The sequence below is a fragment of the Ciconia boyciana genome, chromosome 5 (assembly GCF_034638445.1).
Source record: "Ciconia boyciana chromosome 5, ASM3463844v1, whole genome shotgun sequence".
Taxonomy (NCBI): domain Eukaryota; kingdom Metazoa; phylum Chordata; class Aves; order Ciconiiformes; family Ciconiidae; genus Ciconia; species Ciconia boyciana.
The window spans coordinates 64,919,256-64,937,039 of NC_132938.1; the positions used below are offsets into that span (position 1 = coordinate 64,919,256).

At 45.7% G+C, this 17,784-nt stretch overlaps 1 protein-coding gene across 7 annotated transcripts in view; it reads right to left on the reverse strand.

Annotated features, from left to right (window-relative positions):
• Positions 1–537: 537 nt before the first annotated feature.
• The window catches only part of SEC31A (SEC31 homolog A, COPII coat complex component), a 45,274-nt gene continuing 28,027 nt past the window's right edge, over positions 538–17,784 (reverse strand). For 2 of the 7 annotated variants that reach the window (XM_072862597.1, XM_072862593.1), the window contains 8 exons: positions 15,534–15,626; positions 14,733–14,862; positions 13,342–13,698; positions 8,026–8,084; positions 5,583–5,855; positions 5,069–5,188; positions 2,090–2,161; positions 538–1,139 (listed from right to left, as the gene is read on the reverse strand). In XM_072862597.1, coding sequence (XP_072718698.1) covers positions 960–1,139; positions 2,090–2,161; positions 5,069–5,188; positions 5,583–5,855; positions 8,026–8,084; positions 13,342–13,698; positions 14,733–14,862; positions 15,534–15,626 — 1,284 coding nt within the window. In that variant the 3' untranslated portion in view covers positions 538–959. The remainder of the gene's footprint in view (positions 1,140–2,089; positions 2,162–5,068; positions 5,189–5,582; positions 5,856–8,025; positions 8,085–13,341; positions 13,699–14,732; positions 14,863–15,533; positions 15,627–17,784) is intronic. The other 5 variants (XM_072862594.1, XM_072862596.1, XM_072862595.1 and 2 more) reach the window with 5 other exon arrangements.

A 17,784-nucleotide genomic window follows, 5' to 3' on the forward strand; every position in this document is an offset into this window, starting at 1 on the left:
GGCCAGAAGCAGCATGCTTGCAGTTTTCACAGCGCAGCATGCCCTCGCAGTGGTAAGCAGTGCAGCAGAGGCAGCAATCTTCAGCTTCAGGGGACTGCAAGAAACAATTTGCACCTTGTTTACACGCTAAAGATCCATGTCTCTGTATGGGTGGCTTAAACCACTCTGCATTAGTTCCACTCTTAGCTTTTAAAAATACACACAGATGTGTTCAGAATCCTTACTAAACCTTTCCTTGAAATGTAAATCTCTCAGTATAAATGTAAAAACAGAGCTTTTAGTGATGAGCATGGAGAAAAAAGTATCCTCATGCCTAGGACACAACAGAAAGCCACCCCACTGTACTCCAGGTTCAAAATCTCCAAGTTGCACTTCATAAGGACAAGTTTTAATAAATTAACATTTATTGAAAATATCACATTAGCCTTTATATTTTGCTTATTTGCCCCAGTGCAAAATTAAGCAATTTAACATGTAAATTGTAATAACAGAACTCCAAGCAGTTTCATAAAATGAAAGACCCAAATACACTTATAATGAGATCAGACTCTTTAATCTGGTGGATAAGGAACAGTGGGGTGGAAGGGAATAATCTGTTTTAGGGTCTGATACACAACCTATCTTGTTGTTTTAACACATATATCTGTTATTAAAAGCCACTGTTTAGCAGTATAACATGCATCTAAAAATTGACAATATGGGGCATCATCCATTAAATATACTATTTGTAGACAAGAATCATTAGGGATGGGAAAAGGACTAAAATAAAAGGAAAAGCACCAGGGCTCCTTCGCCCTCCTAGAATGAAGTATTCTGCAGGGAGAATGTAATGCCATTTGTCAACGCTCTACTGCGACATGCTGTAAGGACTAGCATTTGGTCCATTTCCTGCATGTTTGCCACAGAAATGCACTTCTTTGGAAAAGCAACCGTCAAAGCTTTGCAAATGCAGGGTTACTTCAGACACCCAGCTTATTGGCCTGGGTGAGGACAACTTTCAGAACAGGCATGAAAGCAGAGGTCTCGCTGAAGTTGCTGGTGCTGACTATGTGCGTGTGGATGTTCAGTCCTTCCTGGTAGTTGCGGGTTTCGATGCTCTTCACAATGTTGTGCAAACCGCTAATGATGGTTGGAGAGAGCTGCAAGGAAGCCAGGCAAGACAGGTCAGCAGAAAGAAAAAACAGCACAAACTAGTGCTAGAAAAACAGAAATCCTGAGTGTAACATTTGGCCCTCAGGAAGGTGCAGCAATTAGTTCCTTTCTTTAAAGATAGCCATCTTCAGAGCTGCACCACACTGGGAACAGTCACTGGGAAGTCTAACAGCAGACTTCAGCCAGAATGTATCTTCTCTGAAGTACTGCAAAGCCCTGCAAGCCTTCACTGCCAGCCCCTGGATGCAATTCCCTGAGGTGGGAGACCTGCTGTGACAGACTGTGGCACATGAAAAACCTAAGCTTTTATACCTTTGGGGTAAAGTTAATTGCTCAGCAAAGATGGCCTGACAATGACAGGATTAGACCACTCTAATCCTAAAGTACTAAGAGATCTAAGTCCAGTCCTTTATTCTGCCACAGACCTCCTGGAAGGCTTTGGAAAAACTACCAGATCTTCAAATGTACTTGCACATTTGCCTTCAGTGAAGTCAGTGAGCCTCCAACATCTACGTTTTCTGGGGTTTTTTTTGACGCCAGGCTGCGTGTGTCTCACTTCCTGCTGTGAGCAGGGGAACTTGCTGTGTTGGCTCATTCTGCCAGCAGCTGGGGACAGGGACCCTCTGGATGCATTCACCCAGTGCCTACTGCAAGGAGTTCTGCTCTTTGGCTCAGCGCAGTCCCTGCACACCACCATAAAACTCACGACATGACCCCAAAACACTGTGAAGTCTGCACAGTCACTTGGGGCCAAGCACTCTACCTAACTGTTTCTGGGAAATGCATGGAAACATACAATAAATGGATCTGAAGTACGCTTCCAAAGAAAGAACAAGCACCTGCTACATATTGCAGAAGGGTCCACACTATCGATGAAGTTCTTGGCCATACCTGCAATATTTGATGGGGTGGGGGGGGAATGTAAAACAGAACTTACTGTCTGTTCCCTAAGTTTGTCATATAGAAACTCCAGGCGTTTATTTGCATCATCTAGTTTTCTCTTGGTTTGCTGCAAGAGAAATAAATACATTAAAACACAGTGATTGTAAGAAAACCATACTGATCTGGTATCATTGCAAAGAGGTCCACGCAGCACATGAAATTCCTTTCTCAACAACATTTTCCTAACACATAATTTTAATTCTTTGCTCTGTACTCTTCTCCTCTGATTTTGCTAGGAAAGACCACTTGATATGACTGTAGTTCTCCCCATGTAACTGCTCTAGTTAGCTACTGAGAATAGTAAACTGCATCCCAAAAGCCACTGGTCATTGGCAAAACCCACTGGTATAGCTGATATGGAAAATGACAGAATTCTGAGTTGCAGCACAATTTTTTTTTTCTATGGTTCACTGGCATAGTGAACCATAGGATACCTGGATAAAGTTATTACTGGAATCAAGTATCCAGCAACGTCAATGAAAGCTTAAGGGCACATGCAGTCACTGAAGTCTAAGTATGTACAACTCAGTCATCATTTATGGCAAATCCCAATTATATTTTTCATTATGTGATTAGTAAAACCAAGAGTTTGTTTGTAAGTTTTTATTGTCAACAGAAAAACTAATAGCCTAACCCAAACTGTCCTTACAGATACTTTGTGCTTCCATGATTTTATATAGAGTAAACCACCTATTGATGTGTCTGGAATTATTTTGCCACCAAAGGCTCTTAAAATAACCCCAGTATATTCCACCTGGAGTGCCACAGCAGCTGCTGGAGAAATGCATTTTTATTCACTTTTTTTTAAACAAACAGGTACAGAAATTGAAGATTTTAATCCAGAATAATAAAACAGTAAAGAAGCATCAAGGTTACAATTACAGAAGCACAAAAAAAAGAAGGTGGTTAACAGCAGTAGAAATGGCATCAGTGCACAAGAGTAATGGAACTTCCGCCAAAATCAGTATGCACATCAATCCATCTTCCCTGGCATCTGGAAAAGTTTCCCTGGATTAAATAATTGCCCAGAGAGAAAATAACAAAGCCTATGGGAATGCTCTAGCTCAGGGGTAAAGACAGACTGGTGGCTGCCTGCTGTGCTAGAAATTAGGGAAAGCTGTTCGAATGGCAAAGGGCATAAAGGAGAACACAGCATGTGGATCTCAGGCCACGTGTGGAAAACCCCTCAGCAGCAGTTATGTTGTCAAGGAACCGAGACAAGTAAGGAAAAAGTACCCCAGGAGGAGCAGATAAGAAACTGGCTAATTCTTTTGGACTGGCTAACTCTCTCAGATACATGACTTCAGAACATTTGTTTCAAAACCTGTGAAAAGGCATACATGCTATTTTCATTTTACAGATGGCCAACTAGGGCAAAGAGGAATAAATTTTGTTTAGTACAGCAAGACATCTCTCCAACCAAAGGAAATTAGGTGGAAGAAGTGCAAACTGGTTGTTCTCCTCACTCTACCTCCTGTTTCCATTTTCCCCTTCGGAATGTAATAACTGAGTAGCGTCTGCATTTGTTCTGACAGTAACTGATGTATACAGTCAGGGTGGTGTCTCTCAGCACTGCATGCTGGAAATGCTTGCTCTGCCTAAGAATATCAGAGACTTAACAAAAAGGAAGCAAAATTTGTTGGCAGAGCAGAAAAGCAATCCCTGGGTGCAGATGTGAACTGAATGCTTTTGCTTTCTTTGTGTGTCTGGGAGAAGGGGCACTCAGAGGAAGAAAAGGTCAAAGGGTCCATGCAGTATACAACTTCTATCTCTGCACTCTACAGCCTAACCTTTAAATAAAGGATTCTGAGAAATCGAATGCTACTGAACCTAATGAGGTCTGTCCAAAGAAAGCTCTATGGCCTCGAAAAGCTTCTGTAAAGGAGCATGTGAGAAAGTCCACCCTGAAACTGCTGAGCTGAGACCCATAGGGGAAAGAAGGAGTACATACATGCAAATGTCAAGTCTAAACTACAGAGCCAGCTGAAATAGTACAGCAGACATAAGATAGAAGTGACACTGAATGCCCAATATACTCCCATACCCACTGCCACAGAGCCCTCAGACAGCTCAGCTCCCAGTCACCGTACCAGGAGTGCAAGTCTGTGCAGCTGACCAAGCACATTTAGCACACAAAGCCCTCTGCACACCACCAGCCTGTCTGTCATTATCCACCTTTCAGCATGTGGCAGGCACAAGCTGAACAGTCAGCATGTGGGCTTCGGGATGTGTGTTATTTACTGACCACTGGAAATAAATGAGAAGCTTTGAGACGGATGGCTCGTTTTACAAAGTCTGACTGCCACAGGAAATGTTTTTTCTGTCCAGATCCAGTGGTCATGTTAAAGCTCATAACCTTCCACTTCTCTGCTACCCGTTGTTTCCTTTTGAAATGAGTTTGTTATCAAAAATTACAAATCACAGGTCAAAATCTGAGGCATGTACTCATGTATGTGAGCCTCACCTCAGACCTGGCATAATACCAGCTGCTTCCTGCTCTGAATTATAAGAAACAGTTAAGCAAATGTACAGGGCATGCCTCCACAGTGATCACCTGAGAGAAGGAAGGACAGCCCTTTCTGAAGGTTTTTTAATTTTTATTTTTATTTTTTTTTAAACCATCAACATCAAAACCTCAACTGTAACCAATTCTAACCCTCCTTCTTAGAAGAGAGCAGCAGAGGGGGCTGCAATGGGTTAATTCCCTGCCCATAAACAGCACCATCGTGCTCTGCCCATGCTGAGGGCTGTAAGGACCAGAATCAAAGTGCTCAAGGGAGCTGAGCTGTGCTCTGGCTCCAGATTGCCACATCCTATATGCATATGGCTTTTCTACGCATTGCTTGTGGCTGCTCGAAGCAGCCTTTAGAAGGAAAAAGCTATCTCAGGAGAGGCTGTGATTGCTAGCTATGTTACAGGTACCAGCGTATTCACCCAAAACCAGGGGTACTCTGGGAACACCGCAGAGACCTACCGGATCGGAGGCAGACAGAAGGCACCTCTGGATAAGAGCTTCAAATGTAGTCTTCAGAATAAGGTGCTCCTCAGGGATGGGCTTCTTGGTAATCTTCTCTGTTGGCAGTGCCTGCACATGCTGAGAAAGAAAGCAGGTGAGGCTTTTCCAGGTCACTGTGACCACATGTTGCTTTCAACTAAACCAAGTGGCATTATTAGCCACTGTAGCACAACTCTCATTTCTCCCCTGTGGGTTTGTGGAGGTGACATTATCAGCATCTGCTGTCGCTCCCTCTGGAGTGCTGTGAAGTTGCAGAAGGAAGCAGCTTGTTGGTCCATACTGACTAGAGTATTAACTGCAAAGAGGTAGTGTCTAGGTGGAGATTACAGTAGCAAAATGCCAGCATGGCGCAAAGCTACTGACTCTGCAGTACACTCTGGAGGTTACAAGAAATGCCTGTCCAACAGCATCCCAGCCTGCAAGGCTCCGCTGATGTGCAAACCAAAACTGTGCAATGATGGGGCTACATTACCTGGATGGCATTGCCGATTGGGGCCCCAGGGGCCCCCTCCGCGCTGGGTTTGGAAACAGTGGGTGGCACAATGCACGGCCCCAGGGGCTGGGGAGCAGGTGGGTAGCCACTCTGCAGCACTGGCTGCCCTGCAGGGAGCTGCAGAGGCTGGAAGCTGGGTGCACCCGTGGGTGGTGCTGGAGCTGGATGCTGCTGCATCTGAGGCTGTGGATCTGCCAGCAGGTTCATGATGGGGGAGGTGATGGGAACCGGGGGCAGGAAGTTATCAGGGACCTGGGGAAGATACAAACAGTGCATTTATGCTGCTGTAGCTGACGCAGGCAGAGTGCAACACCTGGCTCCTACAGGCTTCCCAACCCACAGCAGTTGAGAGCTCTGCCAAGCAGAACGCTGAGCCCCCAGGAGACAGAAATAACAGGGGCAGGCAATACAGGATTTTACTCTGGCTAAACAAACCCATTCCTCTGGCTGCAGCTGCACAGTAAGAAGTGCCCTGGGGCAGTAATATCCTCCAGTGTTTCCAGTCTTGTGTGCTCTGCCTGTCCTCCTGCCCGCACAGGACAGGAGCAGTCTGCCCAGCCTGCCCCTGGCCACAAGAGCCGAGTACAGCCACCTCAAATCAGAGCTACTCTCCCTCTTCTAAGGGCACAAAACAGAGGTTTGGAAGACCAGCACTAACAGAAGAGTTGCACTAACAAAAACTAACCCACACCTACATCTATTCTTACTATTGGGTCATTATGTTTAGATTTTTGTGTCTCACTTTCGAGGATACATTTTTGTCCATGCAGTACATAGGTCACAGCTAGCAACATGCACCAATAAAGCTTCTGAAAGCCTTCCAAGCTTCTGGCAAACAGGTTTGCACTAAGACAGATTATGAGCGCATTTCAGATTCATCCCTAAGCATCTGCCAGTCTTTACACAGGGGTGTTTCAGAAACGTTTGGTAGCGGGAAGAAACAACAAAATGAGCTACTGGCCTCTGCCAGGCATCATACAGGAATCCAAACAAAAGAAAGAGCTCCCATGGGAATGCACATATTTCTTTGGGTGTGCATGGAAAAAAGTAAAGATTACAGAACCCTGAATGAATAATGCCAGAATTAAGCTAGTAGTTTGGGACAGCAAGAAAAATATTCCCAATCCAGCACCAAAGTTAGTTATAAAAGCAATGAATCACAGCAATAAACTTTTGAGTGGTAGATAAATTCCTAGTTAGGTGGAAAACAGTTGCAAATTATGCTGCAGCTTGAAATGCCTGGCGGTTCTTCTATTTTACAATAGCCCACGTGGTGAGTCATTTTATAATATCCTAAACCACCCCCTCATACAGTGGACATAAGGGAAACAAACATAGAAACATTTCTGACAGAGGTTTGTTAAACACCCAACAGGGAATGCAACAAACATGACTCCTCATTTAGAAGGGAGCCAACCCTCAAGCTGTGAGAGCAGGGCTTCTGGCAGAAATTCTGCTGACAAGGAAATTCTGTCTGACACACAGCAGTAGCAAAAATCCTGTTTACAGAAGGCTGCTTCTTGAGCTCTCAGGTCCAGCAGTTATTCTCACTGACAACTTTCCTCCTTCTACTTAAGAGCCTGGAGCCCTGAAAAGCAGCATGGTGGTTGCTCTGCAACAAACTTCCCAGCACTGGGGCAGTCAGGAGCACACAAAGCATCCCCTATCCATCCTCCAAAAGCTTCTTAATCTTAACTGCAGACACCAAAACCCAAAGGGTAAGGGAGACTTCTGCCTTCACCTTCACCCAGAACTTATCTTGCCTGCTCCAACTTTTTTTTTTCTCCCCACACTTTACACACTCCAGATTGACTCTTGCTTCCCAAGTGCACCAGGCTCAGAGAGCAGCAGATGACATACGCAAGACTACAGCAGCACCAGGGGATGAAAAGGCTCACTCTGCTCTGTGCCAAGTGTCCCCAGTTATTCTATCCTGCTGCAATCTAAATCCATTTTACAAAAGTACATTGTCTCCATCACAAAAATTGTCTTACTCTCAGCAGATCTCTCAGGGTCAGACCCTTAATCAGGATAAATTGCTTTCAGCTCCAGCAAAGTCAGTAATCTATAACAACTTGCACGGCCTCATTATTTCACATAAGTATCATCTCCTGCAAACTCATCTGCTTTACTGCAGATGAAAATAGTCCAAGGTATCTTATTCCCTCAAACCAGGATCAATGTTGTATTAACAACCACAACTTTAGTAAAAAGCCGCGATCTCTTTAGAGGCTTAAATATTTTGAGAGAGATAATGCATATTGGAGAGGCATAGAGGTCATTTCTGCTCATAAGGTGCAGCTTTTGTTTGCTGCTAAACCTTCTTTTTCCTCCTGCCAACAAGTTTCCTAGGAGCAGCTTAAGCTACTGCTTTTCAAGTGGTCAGCACTCAATTGTGTTGAGACAGGATTTCCTAGAGTACCTTCTTCTTCTTGGCAGCTCTGTTCAGGGCAGGAGGGTCGTTCCAGCCATTCTGAGGCCCTGGGAAAGAAAGAAAACCGAGACTGTTAAGTATCTCAGAGGAGGGCAGTGATGCCTTTTTGATCTCAGCTGGGCCAGCTCCCTGCTACAGCTCTACTGGCAGGGGCCTGGCAGAGCCTGCCCTCACCTGCCTGCTTCTCTGCCCTTCACCGGGGGCCAGAACAACTCCTGAGTCAGCCAGAGCCGACTCCAGCCATCAGACCTGGTGGGGTCTGCGCCCGCTGCGCAGGCTTGGCATCTTGACCAACTGTTCTCAAGTTTGACAGAAGTTGATCCCCCCCCCCCCTTTTTTTTTTTAAATAACTTTTTTTTCTCTTGCAGGAAAAAAACTTTCAAGGGGCATGTCTGCTCAAAAGGCAGGCAGTTGCCTACCATGCCCAAAACACAGCTCTGCTACACAGACTGAATATGTGAAGACAGCTTCAGTTACCAGTGAAAGTTTCTCCCATCTGTATCACGAGAAGAAATTAGAACTGGTTTTGAACTTTTTTTTCCATGATCACCGTAACTTTATTATAAGCATTAATCAGCAGCAGAGATGTCAGAAACCATGGGTGAATAAGAACACCATTAAGCTGCATCCATTTCCCAAGAGCTGCTGCTGTGATTGCATACTGTGATGGATTTATACATGACAGTTAAGACATGTTCCCCAGCAATACAACACAGAAAGAAGCGGCATAAGAGGCAACAGGAGCCTTAAACATTTCAGGCCAGATTCACCCAGCCACCCTGGAGATACAAGACAGCCATAAAACCAGGTTTCCCCTGCCAGCTACAGCATGTTTATGGGTGCTTTGTGTCCCAAAAGCACAGCAGAGCTGCTGGAGCAACGTGGCAAAATCTAGCTTTTTGCACCAAGGGCAATGTGTTTGAAACTGGAAGAAGCAGGGGATGTTTGAGCAGATTCACTCCAAGTCCAGGGTGTTATTCTGTACCAAACGTTCTGCTCTTCCAAGAAAGCACGCTCCATGCAGCTGCAAGATTTGTACACCAAAGCTCATGTTATTGCATTAGAAATAGTTCCCCATCTTATCATGGAGCACATGTCCTCAGGACCACAGCATTATATCTCAGCATTACTGCGGCCTCGCTGAGTAATCAGGATTTATCGCACAAAGCCACAAAAAGCCAACAAAACCAAATCCCTTCTCAATGGACTTTTTCACCACAGTGTTTTTCACTTAGCAGATGATTAATTCACCTTAGACAGCAGAGCTTAACATCACTGCAGAATTTACTCAATTTATTTGAAATTTCATTTGCTCCTGAGCTTTTGTTAAACAAGTTCCACATCCAGAGCATGTTAAAGGGGTAAATGAAAAACAATTTCAAACCCCGTTCACATCTGCTTTCTCTTTAACCAAAGGCAGTGCCATCTCCTGCCAGCCATGTGCGCCAGGGGCTCATCTGTTCCTCCCTATCCAGAAAATCCCAGAGTATTTCTGATATAGGAAGTCTAACTTCTGCAGTGCTGACAGTGGTAACATGTTAAGAAAATCTCCCAGACTGTTACTGCTGTTAATTTCCTGGAATAATTTGCTTTAAAAAAGGAAAACCAGCATTTGCTTCTGTGGTTAAAAACTCCAGATATGTTGTTATTGGTTTTAATTAAGGAATTAAAAATTGATTTGATTAAAGTCTAATTGGCAAACAGCATCACACAATGTTCTCTGAAGAACATATGCCTTATTTATGTCTGTTCAATTAATTTCATGTAGTGGCTGTAATTATTTTCAGGTTAGGTGGTACCTAGTTCACCTGTGAAGGGAGAGGCCTGGTCTTGAGTTGGTGGGCTTTCTGCAGATAAAATGCAAAGAGAACTAAAAAATATTTTCTTTGAAAATAATAAAACAATTGGTCTGTAATTTTTGATTAACGATTTAGTTTTAATAAGCACGAGAAGTCAGGAGAAAAAATGCCAAACCTAATTACAATGCCAGTTTAGAGACAAGCCATTTGTCCAAACCACCCTGTGGAATTGCTTTTGTCTGCCTTCCCTGAAAACAAGCCTGTTGTTCTTTCCATGCAGTAAATCAGTGTTTCTAGTTGCTTCTAACAAATGTTGCAGAGTCCTGGCCCACTTTCTTATCTCTTCCAGTGTTCTCATTTTCTATTCCTACCAGCCAGTGGAGCCAACAGACCATTACTCTTAGCAACAATCTTCTCACCATTGTTTTACCATTACAGAAAGCTTTTCAGGAGATGCTTAAAGTACTTGACTACAAGGTGGACGTCAAGTATTTTCCCAAATCAAGACACACTCTCAACTGCATCCAGCCCAGCAAAAAAAAGTATGTTCACACAGCACCTTTACACCCATGTGAAATGGCATGTTGCCTGCTCAGGCTGAGCAACAAATCCAAATGGCAAAACGCAGCCAATAAAGCCTTACCATTTCAAAGAGAAGAGGAAATGTCAGGGATGAGATAACTCTTGTCCCTGGGGCTGGTCTGATGCACTTATAGTTCTTGTGCAAACCCTTCCCTTAGCTCAGAATTGCTCTATCACAATTTCAAACAAGATTCAAGACTCTGAAAATTAAAACTCCCTTGAAAGGAGGTTCCAAGATCTATCACAAAACAAAGTGAAATTAACTGTGGGCTTTTCTTGCTTACTGGAGCTCCAAGCACAGCTTAACATACTGATGTTATATATGCATTTGCAAAAAAAGGAAGTATTTATAGAACTGTTTCTTTAAGTGCATCTTTAAATCCAAGCCAGTTCAGAGGTCAGGTGCTTTACAAGACTTCAAATTTGAGATCTTTTTTCCTTCCTCCCTTACCCCCACCTTTAAGTGAATCACATTTACAAAGTGAAACATGATGTTCCCAGATTAGATCATCACCACACACAAAAGCACACTACTTCAAAGCCAAGATCAGCATCACTATACACTCTGCACTGGAACATTCAGAGTTACAGGTGAGATCTACTTCTGGCTGTAGATTTCTGTGGTTCTATGGGATCTCATGCCAAGGCATCCTTCACTAAGCAATGCAACTACTCTGGAAAATATGTTGGTGGTTAAGCATATAAAACATGTACACTGTAATTTCTGCACTTACAAAGCCAGTTGTTTTTGTTCTTGTTTGTATGTTTTTTTGAAAGGCATAATCTAAAAAATCAGAAGAGGACAGACTGTGCTCTTCAGATCTCTCTTATCTTTTTTCCATAGTTCTCCAGCTGCAGGCAGCAGTTGCATGCCAGCAGCCCACATGCATGAGGCCACCTGGCCTCAGCATCTCACCATGCCCTGGAGTCCACCTCTGCATTTCAACCCAAGGCTGGCGTTTGCCAGGAATCAGAGATGATGCCCAACTTTGGGTTCCTGAAGGTTTGACACTTTGTACTGGCTGCCTTCTCACCACAGCTGCTGGGAAAGACACAAGCAGCACCAATAGTTCTCAGAAAGTTTTAGAAAAAGCCCAGTATGGACAACTTAATTTTGAAAGGAAATCTGGCAAGGCAGTGCAGATAATGACTGCTTCAGTTCCCCTTATATTAAAATGACATAGGCAAGATGTGTTATACTACTGTCTATGTGGATTACACAATTTTACAAACAGACCAGTATTGTCATTAATGTCCCTAATTTCTATTGTCCAGAGTACAGAGCTTCACCTGCTCTGAGCGTGCGACATGGACTATGTCACTTCACTGTTAATGCAAGAAACTTAGCAAGTGACAGATCTGAAGTGCCTGCCAGTGACGCAAGTAGAGTAGTAAAATGGGTAAGAACAAACAATTTTCTTGTTCCTTGCATTTATTTGGAGGTGCAGAAGCTATGCTGTCTGTATTATAATGTGCTGCTTCACATCCCAGTCCTAGAACCCTATCCAACAACTCTTCCTCTGTCCAATTTAATAACTCCTCTGGCTTAGAGATACAAGTTTGACATGCCCTATAACATGGGGTCAGGAAAGTTCACAGTACGGCATCTCCAAGAACCTGAGAGGACACCGAATCTGGCTGCAGGAGGAAGGGAAAAGGCCTCTTCTCCCCTTGCAGTCCTCTATTTTTTTGACAGAGCAAAAGACCATTTCTCCTCAAAACACAAGTGTGAGTGAACGCAATGCCATGAGAGGTGTGGGCTCCCAGCCTCATGGACACCAAGAACACCTACTCATAGGACTGCTGCTGCCAAGACAAAGGCAATATGACTTTTCTATACTGCATCACCCCTAATAGACTTTTAAAAGAAGAGAGGGAGTCACAGTGGGGTCCTTAGGGCCTGTCAGCAGTCAGCATCCCTGGAACATTCCTCAAATCCTGCCTAATATTCCCCCCACTCCCTACTTCACAGATTTGGTCCTTGACTCCCCAGCTGGACCATCTGGATGTGAAGTTTATGGCCAGGTTTAGAAAAGGACCGCTCGTACTTCCTGCACAGTCTGACATATGCAAAGCTGCTGTTTTACAGGCTGCTAAGTGAAGAGACAGGTTTGTTATCACAAGTGAGGTCACTGTCCCACAGCAAACAGTTATGGTCCAGCCAGTCACAAGGAGACACTGAGCCCCACACCTCAGTGTGTGCTCTCTCACCATGCGTGCTCAAATATGCTCTTATGTGTCAGCCACACAAACATGCTTTTGATTAACATTCAGGAAAGAGACATGTAAAAGCATTTCTAAATCACTTCTGATTATCTTTTAAGGCATTCACAGCTACAGTAAATCCCATCACACTAAGTGGTTAGGAGAAAAAATGGAAGTGAGCTGATGCCACAGGAAATGCTGTTTGAATTAAATATGCCACCAATCCTGGGCTTGGAATGCCGCTCACAAACCAGGGACAAGTTGTTCTGAGAGGAGAATTGGGACCATCTTCTCTGCAGCAATCAGGAAAACTTGCTCATTTTTGTATTTTGCTCTCCAGCCACATAGCAGGTTTTGATGCCAGTATCACAAGGTTAAAACTGTGCCACCATCCATCCACAGTATATGACAGCCGCACAACAAGACAATGCTGTAGCACCCTGTCTTGGGCAAGAAAAAAACTCTGTGTGGCAAGGCCTGATTTGCAAGAGAAAGACAACTGCTCACACTGCTCAGCAAGTGCTCACTGCAGCAACATAGCCTTATCATTGCCAGATGCACAGGAAAGATGATGTGTTTTAGAAATGCTTTGAACTGACCTCTAAGCACAAGCAAACTTTGTACGGAGCATTCACAAGGAAAAGGTGCACATTTAACTGAGTGAGTAATAAAGCAAAACCCTCCCCCTCCCTGCCTGCCCCCCCATTCAAGAGCAGACCTGTTCTCTGGGATGCAGGAAGGTCACTGGTTGCAGGCAGAGTACCTGTTGGTCCAGTAGGTAATGCATAAGCCACAGAAGTTGCTGGAGGTCCTGGCCTGCCATGCTGAAAGGTTGTGCCGGAAGGAGGAAGAGGGAAGGAAGAGATGGGATTCAGGCTTGTTGGGGAGGGCTGAGGCTGTCCCGGGTACAGCGGGGAGGGCACAGAGTGAGCAGGGGCAGAGGGCGGGTAGGGAGGAGTGGTGTTAGGGGCAGGGTTCGAGTAAGAGGCTGAAGCAGGGACAGCGATAGGCTGCTGAGGCTGATAGAGAGCTGGTCCCCCTGTTCCACAAGAGTACTGCTGTGTGGCCTGATATGCTACAAACAGGGAGAAGAGACATTCAGTCAGTGAGTTCATAACAGAGTAGCAGGTTTCGTCTGCCTCTGCTTCCTTCTGCACCTGACTCTCCTCTCTTCCTGCCCCTTCCCCCTCAAACCACTTACTTTCCCAGCCAAATCCTGCCTCCCACGACTCTGCCTGCACTTGCAGGACTGCTCAAAACCTCAGCCTGCCACCGGGAGCGGGGAGCCAGAGAACAGACTGCCTCGGCTGTAAGGACTCCCATTCTCCTGCGCAGACTCTCCTGCTCAGAGCCACCATGCCACTTGGGCTGTGGCTGCAGCACATGGATGCTCTTGCTCTGGCTGTTTTCTGGACCACTGCAGTCCTCACAGTGCCTCTCAGGGAAAGGAAACCCCTGCCCCAGGTTCGCACAAAGGGAAAGCCTAGGCCATGGAAGTGAACAGCAGTCTCCGGATGTGAATGCAAGCTCACAGCCTTTTACTGTGGGCCCTGCAGCTTAACTTCACTGCCCCTTCTCTGTCAATTTTTTCTTCCCTGGTGCCTGTACTTTCAGTCCCCTGCTTTGAGGGTGTCAATGCTCTGCCCTCTTCCTCACTCACCTCTACTACTGCCCTTGTCTCCCCATCCCCTTTCCCATCTTCATGGAGTCCCAATGAGAACTGTATAGCCCAGCTGCACACAGATGAATTGGGTCCCTCTTTGCCAGGCCTGTGCTGCTTCTCCAGGACTCACACTGGGGGGGTTTCTGACCCCAGTACACCCTTGGGAAGGGCCAGCTGAGGAGTGAGTCTAAGACCTGTGGGAAGACACCTTCTCAGCAGAAGAGACAGTGTCTGACAGAGGGTGCCTTATGTCTGGACCTGACCAAGAAATGACAATCCTCAGATGTCATCTCAGGAGCTTTTTCCCCCCCCAAGAAATGTGGGACTGGCTTGGTCTGAACCCTCCCAACCCCAAGGAGGGGACTGGCTATCCCCAAGTAAGTGTGACCTCATCACCTGGCTAGCCCATCTGGGTGGGAGGGAGAAGGGGAGCTGCTGCTACTCACTCTGCAGGTACGTTGACCGGGCCCCTGCTTGTAAGTACATGCTGTAATTGGAAGATGTGGCTTGCTGCGGTGGCATGTTGGGGTTAACGGCACCTGGCATGATAAACCCTGGAGGAGGTGGGTTGTCTACCTGTAAAAAAAGATTGCAGGAAAAAGGGTAGGGGGAGATAGGATTTAGCCAGCAATGGTAATGCAGTGCTGAAGCAGAACTGTAACAAAATCATCAGTTCACATTTCAAGGCCTGAAACCACATTCCCTGGAAGAGCCACCAGCACAGGGGCAAATGCCTCTAACCACCCCAGTGCCTTAGGGTGCCCAGAGTAACACTGAAAGCACAGCCTGTATGTGCAGTGACTCCAGCAGCAGCAGAGCAGCACATCCTCTTCCTTGTGTGGGAAGGTTCCTTGCCAGCACTGCCTGTTATTCAGGCGGTCCAAGAGCACCCTGCCATCCACAGCTTTCAACTAAACAACTTAAATGTTAACTCTGAAGCTTCTGATTTCCATTGGAAGAGGGAAAGGAAAAATATCACACTTCAAATACTCCACTGTGGGACAAGGGGTGGGGGGTGGGGGGGGCGGGGCTCATGTCACACTGAGCTCCCGCTCAAAGCTTTCCAGAGCCACTCATCTGGGTGTTGGTGAAAAAATGTAACATGAGATGCAGAGGAGCAGAACGAGAGCACACGTGGAAGCTGCTCCTTCTACCTATCCCTACCAGACTGTGTCAAGCACACAGACTACACCAGGGGACATATCGGGGTGGAGCAGGGGCTCAGAGAGGAATAATGAAGGTTATACCTGTGTGTCAGAGGGACAGCCTGCAGGAGGATGGCTGGGAAGGAGAGTAGGAGTTTTGTTACTCCAGGTAGTGACAGTAGGGGCAATTCTAACCTGAATCGAACAAAGAAATACCAATCATGGGAAACAAAACAATAAAAAAGTCTAAAGGGTTTCACAAAACAAGATGCAAAGAAGCGAACACAAAAAGGTTTGCATGCTGGCACTTGTAACACAGCCATAAAATCTCAGAGGAAGAAGGAAAAGTGCATTCAAGGCAGATGAAACCACTATGCACTGGAGCTTAAGTGAACTGCAGAGTGAAGACGAAGCACAGCGGAGACGCAGCTACAAAAGGCTGTGGAGCGAGTGCAGTGTTACATGTGCCAGTGAGCCAGGTCTGCCTCTTTCATCACATTTTCCTATTGCAGAAGCTCCCCCCGGGCTACTGCATGACACTGAGCATCTGTAACCACAGCTGGAAGTCCCAAGTTCCATGTTAAATTCAAATATACTGCCTCACACAAAAGCAGTCTGTTTAAATCAAGCTTAAGATGAATTAAAAAAGGTTAAAATCTGATATTCAGCTCTTGCACATGCACAAACATACATCTTAATGCTAATTGCTTCCCTCCCACAGCTCCTTTCCTCCATATTCCTCCTTTGCCACTCCAAAGCCCTTCAGTTCCATACAACCACTGCTACCTTTCCGATGGGACAGAAACCAAGAACCTTGTATGCCTGCGACATCCCTGAGCAAGGAGAGGGTGTGCTGCCCAGCAGTGGGATGCACAGCCAGGGTCAGGAGCCCGACATCCCACCTGAGTGCAGGCAGAGGGACAGCTATGGCCCTGAAGTCCTGGCTGGCTCAGCTAGCTTCAGTCTATTGGTCTCTAACCCTGAGCAGTACTGGGCTAATGGTGTAGTCAGCCATAAAACAACCACTGTTAATGTCTGCATAACTCATCACTGGAATAATCTACAAGACTTTTCCATACCCTTTCATGCCTGTTTTTTCAGATGAAAAAGAGGGTTCAAAAAACCTATGCTAAAGGAAACCAAGTTTTAAGTACATGTTCCTATTTGGGACAGCAATTAAACAAAGGCTGCCTCAAACTTGAACAAGCCCTACGTACACACTTTCTTAAAAGGAAGTCAAACAAAACAAGTATCCTAAGACTCAAATATGTAATTTCTTTCCGTTCTGGTTCATCAACATACTTTCTGACATGGCACCTGTTCCCTTCAAGCCCTTCCTGCTGAGCATGAGCTCCCCAGAAAGCCAAGAACACAGGGGGTAACTCACTTGCAGTGTGCTTGTGGGGTTGTGATACACCCAGCCTTCTATTAATGAGCAGGGCTTGCTTAAATAATAGCATGAGACATTCCTGAAACAGCAGGAGAAACAGGGAACTCCGGTTTAAAAAGCATTGCTAAGATCACGCCATCTAGAGGACAGCTGCTATCTTCCACAGCCCAACAGGAAATATGCAGCATTGCTTCTCAAGGCAATTCACTGGTTACAAGGAGGAAGGTCAAAGACACAGGAAAGAATAGTAGAGTTAATTATTGAGAATGATGCATTTAAAGTCATATGCAATGGCGTTAGCAAGGTAATCTTGTATGAACAGGATGAAGGCTTTGTCCCTTCTGAAATCTACCTTGTTAACACCCTGGAAAGAAGGCGAAGGCACACACAATTGTTGACATCAAGAGGGAGAGAACAAAGCCCATCTCCCCCCCCACTTTTCAGCCCTTCTTCCTTCCTGCCATTTTTCTGGCAGGCAGTGCTTGAAAGGCAGCACTGACAGAGACATGCCTCTGCTTGTGCCAATCTCCTCTGTGTAAGGAGAACACTCACAGCACTAACAACACAGCTCCGCTCTCAGAAAAGCCCAGCCCAGAGCCCGTGTAGAGCTCCAGTGCTGTGCTGAGGGATTAGGAACTTGGCGATGCTCTTTAAGCATGCACACAACCAGGGCTGCCCACCACACCACACTCTGGTGATGACCAATGTGGTCTGATGCAGTGTCATCCTCAGGCTAGAGATAAAACCAGGGCATTTGCCTCCCCCACTTCTCCTCTTCCTGTACAGCCCGCAGCTCCCTTGTTAAGTCCCATACTCACTGGGTCCTTCTTCTGGCACAGCTCACTCTCAGCCCAGGCCTACCTCCCTGCTCCTGTCTCACCCCCTGCCTGTGCTGCCTATGCCCCCTTACACCTGGCTAGGAAAGGTGTTTTCATAGTAGGCTGTACTCACAACTGCTGAAAC